Raw genomic sequence first — 15,149 nt, forward strand, 5'->3', positions numbered from 1 at the left:
TTAATTCCTACATTTATGCAGCTTTTCAACAACAAGACAGGCACAGATTGCATTTTAAGTCTCACAACCATAAGCAGTATTTAGTGAGCACTGTGTTTCTGAATATATATTAAAGGATTAACCAACATGCACATATCAGTACAAAAGGGGAATTCACTTTGTTTTCATAGACAGAATTGTGCTATGAACCAGTGACATCTGAAGGAATTTAGAGTACACAGCTGTGTTAAAACACTGCAAGAAAGTACAGACTGTATGCAGATTTTAGCGATAAGGCTCATATACAAGGGATGTGGTCCCTAAACAGTTCACTCACCTTTTATTGCCATCTTTAGGATGATTTTATTTTATTATTTATAAAAAGGTTCACATTTCTTATCAAGACGGAAATAAACTACAAAAGATCGCAACGTACAAAATAAATATTGATTTTTTTCACATCAGATACGGTTCCTGGCCATGAATAGAATGAAGAACCTACCAGGCTGACTATAGTTCTTGTCTACAAAACCTAGATATGAATCTATAGTTCTTGTCTGCAAAGTCTATATGTGAATCATTCGGAATAAAATGGATCAACACATTTTTTCATTGTGTTTTCTTTAAGTTAAAAACGTATGCCAAAATTGTCTTTCTTTTCATTATCATGGTGATGATGACCTCTGAATGTCCTTTCTCATGCCAAGCATCTCATCATGGTAGCTTAAGAAACAGCAAGGCATGATGAGCAGTTCATTGCTTAATCCTGTCAGAAACATACAGACAGAAACACTAGTCTGTACATACTGTATATAGCAATATATAAGTTGACCTCTTGTCAATTGAAGATTTGGGGGCCAAGATTATGGACTGATATGATTCATGGATAAGTTGAGAAACATAATGAAGAGAAAATGCCAATGAAGCCTCAGAGTGCTTATCACCCCGTCTCTTGCTGTCGTCACCATTTTCCTTCCTGGCCCTTGAAAATGCCTTTTACTACTGTACTTAGAGAAGGGAATGGGTGTTCATTTTTAATGAAATCAAGGTATGGTATTGACTCTTTTTTAAAAAAAGCTGAACCAATCCCTTCTCTGAGCACAGTGTGAAAGGTGAGAGTCTATCTGGGAGAACCTAAAGCCATAATTCCTTCAACTCTCTCCACTGAAGTGTCTCTTCTAGTCTTTTTGAAAGTTTGGATGGGGAAATGGCACTGGCAGCTCTTTGGTGTTTCCCCTCAAAGTAGTGCTGAGTGAGTAATCAGTGTTTCTTTTAGGTTTTCCTGGTACAGATTAGAAAGGTAAAGGTTTCTCCTTGACATTAAGTCTAGTCGAGTCCGACTCTGGGAGGCGGTGCTCATCTCCATTTCTAAGCCAAAGAGTTGGTGTTGTCCATAGATGCCTCCAAGGTCATGTGGTCGACATGACTGCATGGAGCACCATTACCTTCCTGCCAGAGCATTACCTATTGATCTACTCACATGCTTTTGAACTGCTGGGTTGCCAGAAGCTGGAGCTAACAGTGGGAGCTCACCCTGCTCCGTGGATTCAAACAGCTGACCTTTCAGTTAAAAAGTTCAACAGCTCAGCTGTTTAACCCGCTGTGCCACTGGGCTCCCTGACAGACTAAGCTCTGACTTTTTGCCATCACACAAAGAGAAGGGTTTTAGATTATATAGACAGTCATTCAACCAATAGTGAATGGTGACACTTGTTTTCATCACATTTAGCATAAGCTAAATGTGATGTTATTAATTACTTAAATGTTGTATTTCATCATTCTTCTTTCACTTGACTTAGCTGATGGTTTGTTGACCGAAATAAAGGCTACTGACTGACTGACAAAGAGAAGGGGCGGTCCCTTTTAAAATAAGAGTCAAGGTGCAGTACTTACACTGATCCATGGCTAAGATTAATCAGGTATTTTGAGTCAATTTTTGGCTAAAATTTCTAGACTTATACATGAGTACATACAGTAGATCCTGCCCCTTAACCTTCTCTTAGTACATGTCTCCAATTGCATGTTATACAGTTTCAAGATTAGCAGCTGTGATGCTTGATAAAACTGAACCAATATGGTATTCTATTTCACAGAGAACTGCATGTGTTTCATTTTAAACAAAAGTGCTCTGGGAGTTTTCAGTAATAATTTTCTTTGTATTTCTCTGCAGATCCATTTTGCTTCACCATCAGCTTTTGTCTCTGACACTTGAGCAATGTCTGATGACTGAAAAATGTATCTTACCTGTAGCAGTAGATTGAGATGACGATAATGGCCACCATAGGAATAATTACCAGCGGTAAGATCAAACTCAGTGGCACGTCACTCACTTGGGTGTACTCCACTCTTCCTAGGACCCATTCTTTGAAGCCAAATTTCACCTGGATAAATCATTGAACTTTATAAAGCCAACCATCAGAATCTAAAATAATTATTTTACTGTGAATTATGATGCTTATCTTCATGCCTTTTGTTCTGCTTAAAGAAAAATAGACTTAATTCCAATACCTATTATTTCATCTTAGGTCTAGTGATTCAAATTTGGGACATATCCCATAAGTATCAAGTTAGTACAGACACCAATATTATGAGTACTAAGTTGCTTCCAAGAATACCAAAAAGTTGGTGGTTTTGATCAAGAATGGTCTGGGTTCAGGACATCTCGAAGACTACTTCCTCCTATATTGGGCGGCCTGGAATCTGAAGGTATGTCCAACCAAACTGTTGAGCTAAAATTTGTGTTGCCCTAATTTACGTTTCAATTTTACAACATTTCTCCAGAAATACATTTTAGAAATGAAAGTCTCTCTCAGAATGCCTGTAAAGAAGCACGCTGGGAATGACTATGGTGAGGCAAGAAAGTAAGGCTGCTATATATCTGTCGGGGATGCTTTGAATTCGATTTCCTGCTTCATGGCAGGGGGTTGGACTGGATGGCCCATGAGGTCTCTTCCAACTCCATGATTCTGTGATGCTATCTAAGAACATAATACCACCAACTTATTGCTACTAAGAGTTTTCTAATAAAAATGAATGCTCTTTTCTCAGAAGGTGGTAAGAAACAGAACAAGACTTCAGAGAGCATATAATGCAATGCCTGGGTAGACTTATGTAGAGGCCTGTGATCCTTCAGATACTGAATTTATGCATTTGATTTGAATAAGAGAACTCCACCAGAAATAAGGTGAAAAGGTTACTGAACTAATGTCATTTGCTATTTTCTCCTACACAAGATCCACTTCTACCTATCTCTTCTCCCCACAAACACAGCAAGATTGCAAGTTAGAAAAGATAAGCAGCCACATAACCAATGGGTGGCCATGTGGAAATTTCCCAAGAAATGGTTATTTGTTGCTTACACTAGGCTTCTTTTGGTGTCAGATACTTTAAGAACTTTTTGTGTTTATAGATCACATAAAATTATTTGATGTTGACAGTTTTAATTTGTTTTTAGATGATGTAATTATTTGATTCTTTAATGCTGGTTTTATCTTGGTTTAATTATATGCTACGCCATGTAATTACTATCTATCTGCCAGTCTAATATTTTCTATAAACCACACACACACACACACACAGATACATATTACAAGTTGAGTGTCTCTTATCCAGAATTCTGAAATCAGAAATACTCTGAAATATGAAACTGTCAGTGTAGGTGGCTGAGGTAGTGACACCCTTGCTTTTTGATGGTTTGTGCACAAAATTATTAAAAATATGGTATAAAATTAACCTCAAGCTAAGTGCACATGAACACACCAGAGATTTAAGAGATTTAAAACAAAGTATGTCCTTCAAGGATTTGCCAACTGGAAAGTGGATTACAGCCTGGCTGCAGTTGCCCACTCTGTTATTAAAGAAAGACACTGTTTCTGTAAATTCAGTAAGACATGGCAGAATGGTTCTCCTGCAAATGCTCTGGGGAAGTGCGAAACATATTGTTCCAGAGGGCTCTTTATTAGTGTCACTTAAAAACAAGATACCCTCTGTGTATATGTTGTTGAAAACATAGATGAATGTGACATACAATGAATTCTGGCAGGTTATTAACTGTATCTCTCTTCTGTCTTCGCTTGGGAGGGGGCTGCTCTTCAGGTGGTTCACAGTATAAATCCTTCTCCGTCAGGGTTGTTATGTTGCAGGGTTCCTCTCCCACAAATGCGCGAGCCTCATCCATCGTCATAGCTTTGTTCAGATTACTACCCTAGACAGAAAAATTGAACACTAAGCCATTTTAGCTATCGGCTTATTTTGAGCAGGAGGGGGGTTTGGAAGAAAGGAGGATACAAGTTGTATGATTAACACATTAATCTTTTGTACAGTTTCATTGGAAAATAGAGCTGGGTTTGATATCTACATAGAAGAGATAATACTTCTTAGATAGCTGACAAACCAAGGTGATCAACAATTGTGTTTATGCAAACTGTTACTAAATTAAAAACAGATGGTTGGCTTGTATTTACGCAAACAATTACCCCACCGCCACTTGTGGAAATAGGAGATATGAAGGCATTCATGGAATGTCAAAGAAATGACCAAGAGAGGCCTAAATGCCAGACATCAGTGGCAAAGAAGAGGAAATACCATTGATTGCAAACAAATGATAGGAATGTATAAGGATCCCTAAGAGGGAGCTCAAATTAATGCATTTGCCCCTTCTCCTCCTCACTTTGCACTAATATCTTAAACAAATTCATCACCCATAAACTATCAACTATTTAAACAGATTCAACACCCACAAACTATTCAACACCCTATCTCCCTGGAGTCTCTCTGGCGTGATAGGGCAGAATATAAATTATTATTATTTTATTATTATTATTATTAAATAAAAGCAAAACATCAATACTATTTTTAAAAGAAACATGAATAGGTGTGAGCAAGAAAAGTCATTTTTTCTGACTCAGTTACCTTTGCATGAATAAGTTTGTTGACCTGTTTTTTGATACCATCAGTAAAGTTCTCAAAAGTTGGATCAGCAACATATTGGAAGTCCCTTTCCACCACATGACCATCCATTTTAATAAGGATAGCGATTCTGTAGTTTTCTGGATCCTCCAATACTGGTGGAGATAAGAACACTATCGCAGTGTCATTGAGTTTTGATATAGTTTGTCCTTCAAACTAAAAAATAAAACAGAGTAGTCACTATTAGTACTTAAAATGATAACCAAATAGCAGTTACAGTTTCATATAGTTTAGTATGTTTTTGAAAGCATTTTTTTCTATTGGTGAAATATAAATGATAAACATTCTAGGATTTAATTTGCAAGAAATATAATGTTAGCAAGTAAACAAAATCCACAAGACTACAGCAGAGCAATTTTAGATATTGACAATGTAGAGAATGTCTGTGCTAGAGAAGTTGAATCAACATGGAAAAACCAGGGATACAGTAGTAAATGCCAACTGTTATGAAGTCTTTGTAAAATGATTCCTTGCTATATAACTGAGAACTAGAGGAACTGCACACACCTGGTATTTCCAGCATTCAAATTGTGATAAGATTTCCTAAATACAGGATTTTAAAAATTGAAACACTCAAAATATTTTCTGAAATTTTGAACAGGATACTTAACCCATTTTATTTAATAGCATCTGTTGAGGCATCACACAGACCACATTTCACCATAAAGAAGGGGGAAAATTACCTTTTGCAACTCTTCTATCTCTCTCTTTTTTCTTTTAGAAGATATATCCCCGAAAGGCTTAAATATAACTTCCACAAAGAAATTCTGAATTATATCAAAACCAGCTCCAACTACAGTAATATTGCGTCCACCACTGAAATACAAAAGCAAAGAAGCCATCATGCATGATTTCTACCAAAGTTTATGTTAAGCTTTTCATAGCCACAATTTTGTGTGCGGAAACAAAAAGTAATTAAATGTACATTAAAGACAAAAACTATACAGAATATTCAAGGTGGCCAATGGCAACATTCACACTTGACTCAAGCAAACAAGAGTTCTTTATCCCACCATGGATATTCCACAGACATATAAACTTCACTTAGTTTCCAACAGATCTCACAACCTCTGAGGATGCCTGCCATAGATGTGGGCAAAATGTCCACACAACCCAGAAAACTCACAGCAACCCAATACAGAATATTATGAAGTCGATTCCCTTCTCTGCTGCCAAAAAGTATATTTTAAAGTATCATATTTTTTGCCAGTTCCAACACTTGTTTTTCCAGTTCTGAGCCACATTCCTTTGCTCATTAAAATATATTCTGCCACTCATGCCCTTTTGAAAATCCCTTCAGACCAAATGGAAGTAGACTAAAACATTGAAGTTCTCAGAATTGTGATATATGGGCTATGATTAGCCTATGTGAACAAAAGTGTTTGCTGTTCTTTCTTGTGACAGATAATTATGTAGTGCACACACCAGAGACAAACCATTAGAGAGTCCTTTCACTTTGTGTAGACTGGCAATTTCTTTTTTGGTTAGCTGCTTGTGTCAATACACATTGGTTTCGGCAGCTGTTTAGACAAGTGGTGGATACAGTTCTTCAATCAATCAATAAATCAACATGCCACGTGATTTGTTTGGAATCTACTTTCCTTCATGTATTTTTCTTTTTAAAAACTCAAAAAGTACAAATCAATAAGTCATGTTTCTGTGAACGGATAATGTTCAGGAGTTCGACTAATTATGAACTACAGACTTTCCCCATCATTCTCTGTGCTCCTTCTATCAATTGTTAAACATACTGTGCCATGGCACAAAGGCTTAATTGCTTAATTTACTCAACTGTGGTGAGGTTATGCTGCGTCACAGAATGGTGCACATTCCCAGATTGAAAAATCAGCTTGGCGCATGTCACTGCATTGCTATTTAGAGTTGTGATTTTTTCCCAGAATTTCTTACATTTTTTTTTGCTTTTCTATAAGTATTGCTGTGACCTTATGCACAGACTTATGCACTTATGCACAGTTGCCATTTCCAACTAACATAGGTAAGTTGTCCTCAAAAGTCATGATTTTGATAAGACAGCACATACAATTTCAGAAGAGATCAGAAATGTATTATATTGGGCCTTACTCAACAATGGTAAAAATGGCACAACAATTGTTTCTGTCACTTAGATGAATCTTGGATAACACAGAGTGCCCAACCCATAAGGACTGAAATGGTTATGTCCAAGTTCTCTTGTTGATGGCTTCCTTTTAAAGGAAGGCTCAGACTATTTGAAAAACTGGTTGAGCATTGCGGTCCAGAGAGGAGGCCTGCTCTCTGTCCCACCCCTGTCTCAAGTGTGGTTGGTGGGAACGAGAGAGGGGGCCTTCTCCGTGGCAGCTCCCCGCCTCTGAAACTCCCTCTCCAAAGAACTAAAATGTTCTTCTCTCTCCTCTCCTTTAAAAAGCTTTTAAAGACCCATCTGTGTAACCTATCTTATTGAGAGGAGGAGGACTAGCATATCTTACACACATTAATCGCCCAGATATAGGACACATATCTCAGCCTGATGATGTAATACGTTATACTATGTTTTTAACATATTGGTCTGACTTCTTGCATCTATGATGTTTCTTTAGTTTAATCCTTGGTTCTGGTTGTTTCTAAGTTTATTGAGTCTATTTATTATATGCTTTGCCTTGAGTGCTGTATATTTGTTTTTTTGGCATTGAATGTTTGCCATTTTTGTTTTTCTTGCGAACTGTCCTGAGTCCCTTCAGGGAGAGAGGGCAGTCTATAAATAAATAAACAAATAATACTTATTATTATTAATGTTCAAAAGACAATTGTTGAACATTTCTGATTTTATAAAGTCAAACTCCGAAGACAGTGCAAAAAAGTAGAGTTTGAGTCATAAATGTCTGGTCTTGCACATATTTCACTAAGTCTGGCCTTTTCAGGTAGGACTGGGAAGACCCACGTCTGAAACCCTGAGGAGTCACTGCCAAATAGTGTGGGCCAAGGATGCTGAACATGCAGCAATATGTTCAGCATGTTCAGGTGGCCATTGCAGTTTCTATAGCAAAACTATCCAATAACAATAGCCTTTCTGCTAAGATTATTACATCAACAATGCTGAATTAGATGGACCTATCGTCTAGTTCGGATTAAGGCAGATTCATAAATCAATGATGGGAGTTAAAAGTTTTACTTTTTGTTAAAATCAAACCTAGGTTTGTAAATTAGTTACTCTATACCTTCATATGTTAAAAAACCCAACCATACCAACATCTGATATATTTGACACATTCTTCTTAAGTAGCTGAAAAGAACTCTGCCTTCTCTGAAGGTAATGACTTCCATTTCAGGAGAAAGATACAATTATGTTACATTTATTGTGATTGCTCAGACTCAGAACTGTAGTTATCTAATAATTACACTCAAAGAAAAAAAATGCCAGTATTTGACTTCATTAAATCTGAACACATCTTTGCAACAGAAACATTTCATTACCTGCGAATGCTGGCTTCAGGGGTGATCTTTGCAATGGTAGGATTTTCAGTGTAGGTAAATTGTTCATTTTGTATGGTTTTATGAGTGCCTCCATGCTGTACTGTTACAGAAACAGGACCTTCCCTGTTATTTGGACCAGTAACACAAACAATTTCTTCCCCAAATTTGATGCTAAATAAGAAAAAAGCAATACAAAAAAAATTTATGTCAATCAGCGATAACTGTCATATTATGACATAAAATATATGTGGCTTCTTTAATTTGCTTGGTTTATGGATGGATTTACACTGCCTTATGATGCAGTTTGGAACTGTAATAAATGGTCAGTGTAGATCCATATAATACAATTCAATAAAGTTAAACGAGAAACCGTCCTGATTTCTCCATGCTCTGTAGTGCAGGGAAAGGGGTGTGTGTGTCACCTATATATTGTTGTACATGGTTGTGCTGATGGCAATAGAGCTCCAGAGAGATTGCTGATGTTAGCAATGGTACCCGCCCTCCCTTCTACTAGTGAGGTGGGCACTTTTTTATATTGGCAATGGTGCCGAACACTGGCCACAAGTTCTTTGGAGCTCTATTGCTATCACAATGGCAAAAAACAACAATACAAATAAATGTGACTCTCTAGTGGGGCCAGACTGGACATTGAGGACTCTGTAACAACAACTACTACAACAACAATAATTTGGCCTGCACTTAAACACAATCGGCGCTGACAAAATTACCATCTGCCAGCTGCAGAAGGCCACCTTACTGAGATCTGCACGCATTCATCACCGATATATCACACAGTCCTAGACACTTGGGAAGTGTCCAATGTGTGATCCAATACAACAGCCAGCAGAGTGATCTTGTCTGCTCCGGACTCATCTTGTTGTGTTTCAAAGAATAACAACAACAACAATTTATTTTTATTCTGCCCTATCTCCCCAAGGGGACTCAGGGTGGATTTTGGTTTTCACATTTATGTATGGCATTGAATTTAGCCTTTATAATGTTGGAAACTGCTTTGAGTTCCCTTAGGGGGAGAAAAGTGGCATATAAATGTAGCAAATATAAATAAATAAATAAATAAATAAATAAATTCCAGGAACAAAAAGACAAACATTAAATGTCTCTGTTCCCACCACTGATGCAGTTTGGGAGCAGAGTGGTGTGAAGACCAAGGCAGATTCTGGAGCTAATTCAAAGTAGCAGTGAATTTTAAACCTATTTTTCTTCCATTTCTTTTAACACATAGGCTGTAGTTAGCAACACTGGAATATGGGATATTTGAACATGTCTCAGTTCAGTTTTTAAAATATAGTTTTTGGTTTGTTTCTATTCCTATACTGTTGAGCGAGGACTGCCACCATTTAGGATCCTGACATGAAATTTAATGGATTTTTATGGTGATATTGTGATCCAGCTATTAAATCAAACAAGTGCAACACAAATATATAACACTCCTTTCTTTCTTCTTCCATCTTAATTTGTCATATTTTTGACATCCAAAGCAAACACCCCAAAAAAGTATCATTTTTTTTGTTCCTCACAACATTTCAATAAACAATCTAGAGCCAAAGCACATTCTATGGGGATTCTGCCAAAATAGTCTTTCTGAAGTAAGCAATGCGTGTGTTTACCATTAAGTCACCTGTCGACTTACGGCAGCCCCATGAATTTCAAATGGCTATCTTAGGAATCCTTAGAGGTGGTTTTAATAAGTTCCCTCCTTTGAAATACAACCTATAGCATCCAGGATTCATCCAAGTATAACAGGGCTTGCCCTGTTTAACTTTCAAGATCAGATAGGTCCCTTTAGGATATTTAGGCCCTTGGAGTGAATATTCATTGGTGACAAAATATTTCCACTGATTAATTACTACCATCTCACTACAAGATTTTAGAGAGATACAATATGTTGGCAGCAAAGCATTTGGTAAGTACTTCAAGGCATTGCAACCAAGGATAGGATCACTCATGATGGTTATATTTATTTACAGTCAATTTAAGTTAAGCCAGTGGGTCTCAACCGGTGGGTCTCTAGGCCTACAACTCCCATAAATTCCAACCAGTTTACCAGCTGATAGGATTTCTAGGAGTTGAAGGCCAAAACATCTGGGGACCCACAGGTTGAGAACCACTGAATTAAACTATGCTATTTTGTTAAATGTCCTTGAACTCTCTTCACTGAAACATATTGTGTAGGGAGGGAAGAATGTTAAAAGAATGACCAAAATACAATAGTTAGTCTCAATGAGACAAAAGCAATTCAACCAATGTAACATCCATACATAATGACTTTTCAAATTTCCATTAATGTATTAGTCTACTCTAGCTGGAACCAACAACTGGGTTCAGGTCAGTGTCTGTGACGTTTGGTCTTTGATTATTCTTTCTACTTATATAAATAACCAATTAAACTAATTTACAACCAAAATAGATTTGTGACTGAGAGAGACGAGTGATTGGTGGTTTCCATCAAATTATCACAAATAGGAAGAATCACATTAGATTATGCTAGAATAGTTAAAATGTAACTAAAGATTTAAAAAATCTATAACATTTATATTAATCATGGCTAAGATATGATGATATAAAAGTTGATTTTCTACTTACACTCTACAGGGTTCATGGTCAAGGTAGACTTTAACATCTTGGATAGAACCAGTGTCCAGGTTTGTGCCAGTGATAGTCAAGATAGTCCCCCCAGCTTGGGGGCCTTTCTGGGGATATATTCCTGTAGGTTCAGGGTCCTGTAAGGAAGTAAGTCACAAACTGGTTAAATTCAGTTCTTGCTCTAACAAAGGCACCTTCTAAGCATTGCAATAATGCTTATCTAGAAAAAATGGATCAGTGAAGAAGAAATGAAAGAGATTACAAACAGACTCATATTTGAAGATTACACAACTATAAGCCGCTATTGATTTCAAGGCTCTAGCTGCAATGCTTGGATTATCTGCCTGTTCATTTTCTGACGGTTTCCTTTTGAGCTTACAGTTTCCTGTCTTAGTTTCAACGTTTTCCTCAAGAATCTAAGTATTTACTTAAATATAACTGTATCAGCCCTAGAAACAACAAAGCAAGTTCTTGAATGTTATGAGAAAATATGAAATAAGTGCTGCTATTTGAATAAAAGGGAAACTATCCCAAGATGTGATGGATGTGTATTGCACTTCAGGGCCCCTTGTGAATGTGATTCATTGTGTCCACTTTGTGATACTTCCAAAGTGGCATATTGCCAACAGGAAATTGGGTAATTTGGAAGTATCACAAAGTGGGCACACTGAATCAAAGTCACAAGGGGTGCAACAAAAGATTAGTCGTGCATTCACCCATCTATACACACACAAGTAAAAATGCTGTTTTCCATACAGGGACAGTGCAATTTTACATGTTAGTGGAAATCATCATCCTGAAAGTCAAAGATTCTACTAGCATATGACACAAAATCACAGGAAATATAAACCAATAAATAGAACCACTCACAACAAAAAGAGACAGAAACTGAACCACTGTCTCAAATACTAACAATGGTGGACAGAATTTCGTGTCCCCAGACACACGTATACATGCACAGGTATACACACAAAGCCTAGATTGACCACAGAAATGCCAAAAATATTAGTGAAAGAGTATATCAGACATTCTGAACAGAACATCCAGAACAGACTGTTCAGCAAGGTACACCCAGAGGATATTTTGAAGGTTGGTGTGTGAGTGTGTGCCAACTGGATTTTCTGAGACTTCATTTAGCATCTTTTCCTTAATTAAAAAGACACGTAGAAAACACAGCACCAATTGAAAGAATCACAGACTGAACGATGGGAAAACCTTTCCACTTTCTGCTCTGCTATTCATAATTCATTAGCTTTTGTTTTGACTATAGTACACACCTTGTTATGTTTTATTGCCTAGATTACTTGCCAAAAGGTATCATGAATCTTTTCCTTTTGGTACCACAGTAAACTTCTTATGCAGTAATAACATCAATTCGTCTTCTATCCAGGAGGGTTCCTGTAGAGTATATCAACTTAAGAGCTACAAGAATAAAGTCCTATAATAGATGGTTTTAGATGGATCCCTGACAAAACTTAATGGCCTGGGCCTGATTTTACAACACATAAAACAGGCATCATTGGCCCAGTCTTGGCTTCTAAAGTGGATTTCAAGAATACTCCTCATATATTTGGAAATACAGCATTCTAGCAAGCAACTGAACAGAAAGAGAGAGGTGAACAGGATAGCCAGGTTCAGCCTTTTCTAGATTGTTACTTTGTGAAAGACATTCTATTATGCTCCCCTAAACAAAGATATAATGCTTCTAATTCAAAGGAATGATGGGTCGACCATTGCATCTAGTTAATTTCATGTAAAAGTTTCTCAGTTTGTACAAAACAGATATGGGTCATTGTGGCCTTCCAGTTATCTGTTGCTCAAAATTCTCATCAACTCTGGCCAACATTGTCTGGATGGCCATTGTTTCTCTCTTTTTAATTTAAGTGCTGAATAGAAACAAAGGATTAATTTGGACATTACAACAAGCCAGAATTCCAGAGAATTCCATGTTGCACAGGATAAACCACTGTGCAAGTAGTATAACTGTGATGTGCTTTGAAGACAGTTCTGGCTTATGGCAACCCTATGGAGAACTTATCATGGGGACTTCAAGGAACAATTTGTTTAAAGGGAGCTCACCCTTGCTTTCCTCTGAAATCGAGCCAACCAGAGCAGTTTTTCTCAACCTGGGGACCCCTGTGGGAAGCTCATGAGGGGGATATCAGAGGTTGCCAAAGACCATCAGAAAACACAGCATTTTCTGTTGGGCATGGGGGTTCTGTGTGCCAAGTTTGGCCCATTTCTATCGTTGGTGGGGTTCAGAATGGTCTTTGATTGTAGCTGAACTATAAATCTCAGCAACTACAACTCCCAAATGTCAAGGTCTATTTTCCCCAAAACTCCACTATTGTTCACAATTAGGCATATTGAGTATTCATGCCAAGTTTGGTCCAGATCAATCATTGTTTGAGTCCACAGTGCTCTCTGGATGTAGATGAACTACAACTCAAAGTCAATTCCCACCAAACCCTTCCAGTATTTTCTGTTGGTCATGAGAGTTCTGTATGCCAAGTTTGGTTCAATTCCATCATTGGTGGAGTTCAAAATGATATTTGAGTGCAGGTGAATTATAAATCCCAGCAACTACAACTCCTAAATGACAAATCAATGCCCCCCCCCCCCCCCCAATGCCACCGGTATTCAAATTTGGGTATTTCTGCCAAATTTGATCCAGTGAATGAAAATATATCCTGCATATCAGATTTACATGGCGATTCATAACAGAAGCAAAATTCCAGTTATGAAGTAGCAATGAAGATAATTTTATGGTTTGGGGTCACCACAAAATGAGGAACTATATTAAGCGGCCATGGCATTAGGAAGGTTGAGAACCACTGAGCTAGCAGGTATTCATGGCAAAGCAGAGAATTTAATCTTGGGGCCCTTCCACAAAGTCAAATAACACAGAATATTAAGGCAGAAAATCCCACAATACTTGCTTTGAACTGGGTTATCTAGGTCCAAACTGCCATATATTCCAGTTCAAAGCAGAAAATGTGGGATTTTATTCAGCTGTGTGGAAGGGGCCTTGGTCTCCAGAGTCAGTACTCCATTGGTATGGAGAGCCCAGCTACATACACAGACATGTTCAGCCAGCCAGGGAGAATATGTGTAGTCACTTACAATAAATACAGAACCTAATCATGCTATACCTTTTGGGTTACTCTCCAGCCAAATTGAAGCACCATGTTTCAAAAGGAGGAATTCAATATGTAATGAACTCTGTTACTGAAAATATATGTATTTAAAATACTTGACTTTCCTAATCTTTGTTTTTCTGTCCCCTGCCGCCACATTTTTGGCCTACTTTCAGCATGCACACTGAACCATTTATCAAAATTGGTTATAACATTTATGCGCCTGATTTTTAATTTTGAAGAAACCTTTTTGGGGGACTATAAAAAGAGTGTGCCTTTTCCTGTTCTTTTAATATAATCATTTGGTGCTCAACAAAGCTGCCTCAGCACACCTAATGTTTTCCTTAATGGGCCAATAAAGCAAACCGTAAACCTTTTCAGAGCTATAAATTTAATGAAAGGCTCTTTTTAGAATGAAACTGTTCACAACCGGGCTGCCTGGGAGGTTTTAAATTCTCTTACTGTTTGGTTAGAGAATGCTGATCTGATGATGAAACAGCAGCATCCAGCTTGATATAGTCTGTGTTATATCATTTTAACTAATCTGGTTTGCAGAACAATAGACATTGATTTGATTTATCCCAAGTGATTTGTTCAGGGAGGCCAGGGAGAGGAATTGTGCAGTCGTCCAGAAGGAGCTGAACTGCAACTCTCAGAATTCCTCACTATTGGCAACTGTTGATCAGGTATGCTGGAAGTCACAATTCAAGATCTGGAAAGCGGTATGATTTACACCCTGGGTTAGAGCAATACTAAATATCCTCCAAAGAAGATTAGAAATCCAGAATATAGCTAAAATGCATTTATACACTAACTATTGAATGGTAGCTATTTTAACTATGAACTTTTAAAGAAAAGCCAGTATGCAAGTCTGTTATAAATTTTTCATACATTTTGTGAGAGGTAAAGGCTTGGGCACATCCATTTATTTAGTTAAACCAGTGATAACATGGGCCAAAACTCTGTTAATGGGTCTCTCTCTCAATCCCTTCCTTTCTTTGTTATGAATGG

At 37.5% G+C, this 15,149-nt stretch overlaps 1 protein-coding gene across 3 annotated transcripts in view; it reads right to left on the bottom strand.

The window, feature by feature from the left end:
- PLXNB2 (plexin B2) overlaps positions 1–15,149 on the bottom strand; it is a 402,707-nt gene that overhangs the window by 47,398 nt on the left and 340,160 nt on the right. For all 3 annotated transcript variants that reach the window (XM_060777770.2, XM_060777771.2, XM_060777772.2), the window contains 6 exons: positions 11,002–11,138; positions 8,398–8,568; positions 5,631–5,763; positions 4,891–5,103; positions 4,007–4,183; positions 2,224–2,360 (listed from right to left, as the gene is read on the bottom strand). In XM_060777770.2, the coding sequence (XP_060633753.2) occupies positions 2,224–2,360; positions 4,007–4,183; positions 4,891–5,103; positions 5,631–5,763; positions 8,398–8,568; positions 11,002–11,138 (968 nt within the window). The remainder of the gene's footprint in view (positions 1–2,223; positions 2,361–4,006; positions 4,184–4,890; positions 5,104–5,630; positions 5,764–8,397; positions 8,569–11,001; positions 11,139–15,149) is intronic.

Source organism: Anolis sagrei, chromosome 5 (genome assembly GCF_037176765.1).
Source record: "Anolis sagrei isolate rAnoSag1 chromosome 5, rAnoSag1.mat, whole genome shotgun sequence".
NCBI classification, from domain to species: domain Eukaryota; kingdom Metazoa; phylum Chordata; class Lepidosauria; order Squamata; family Dactyloidae; genus Anolis; species Anolis sagrei.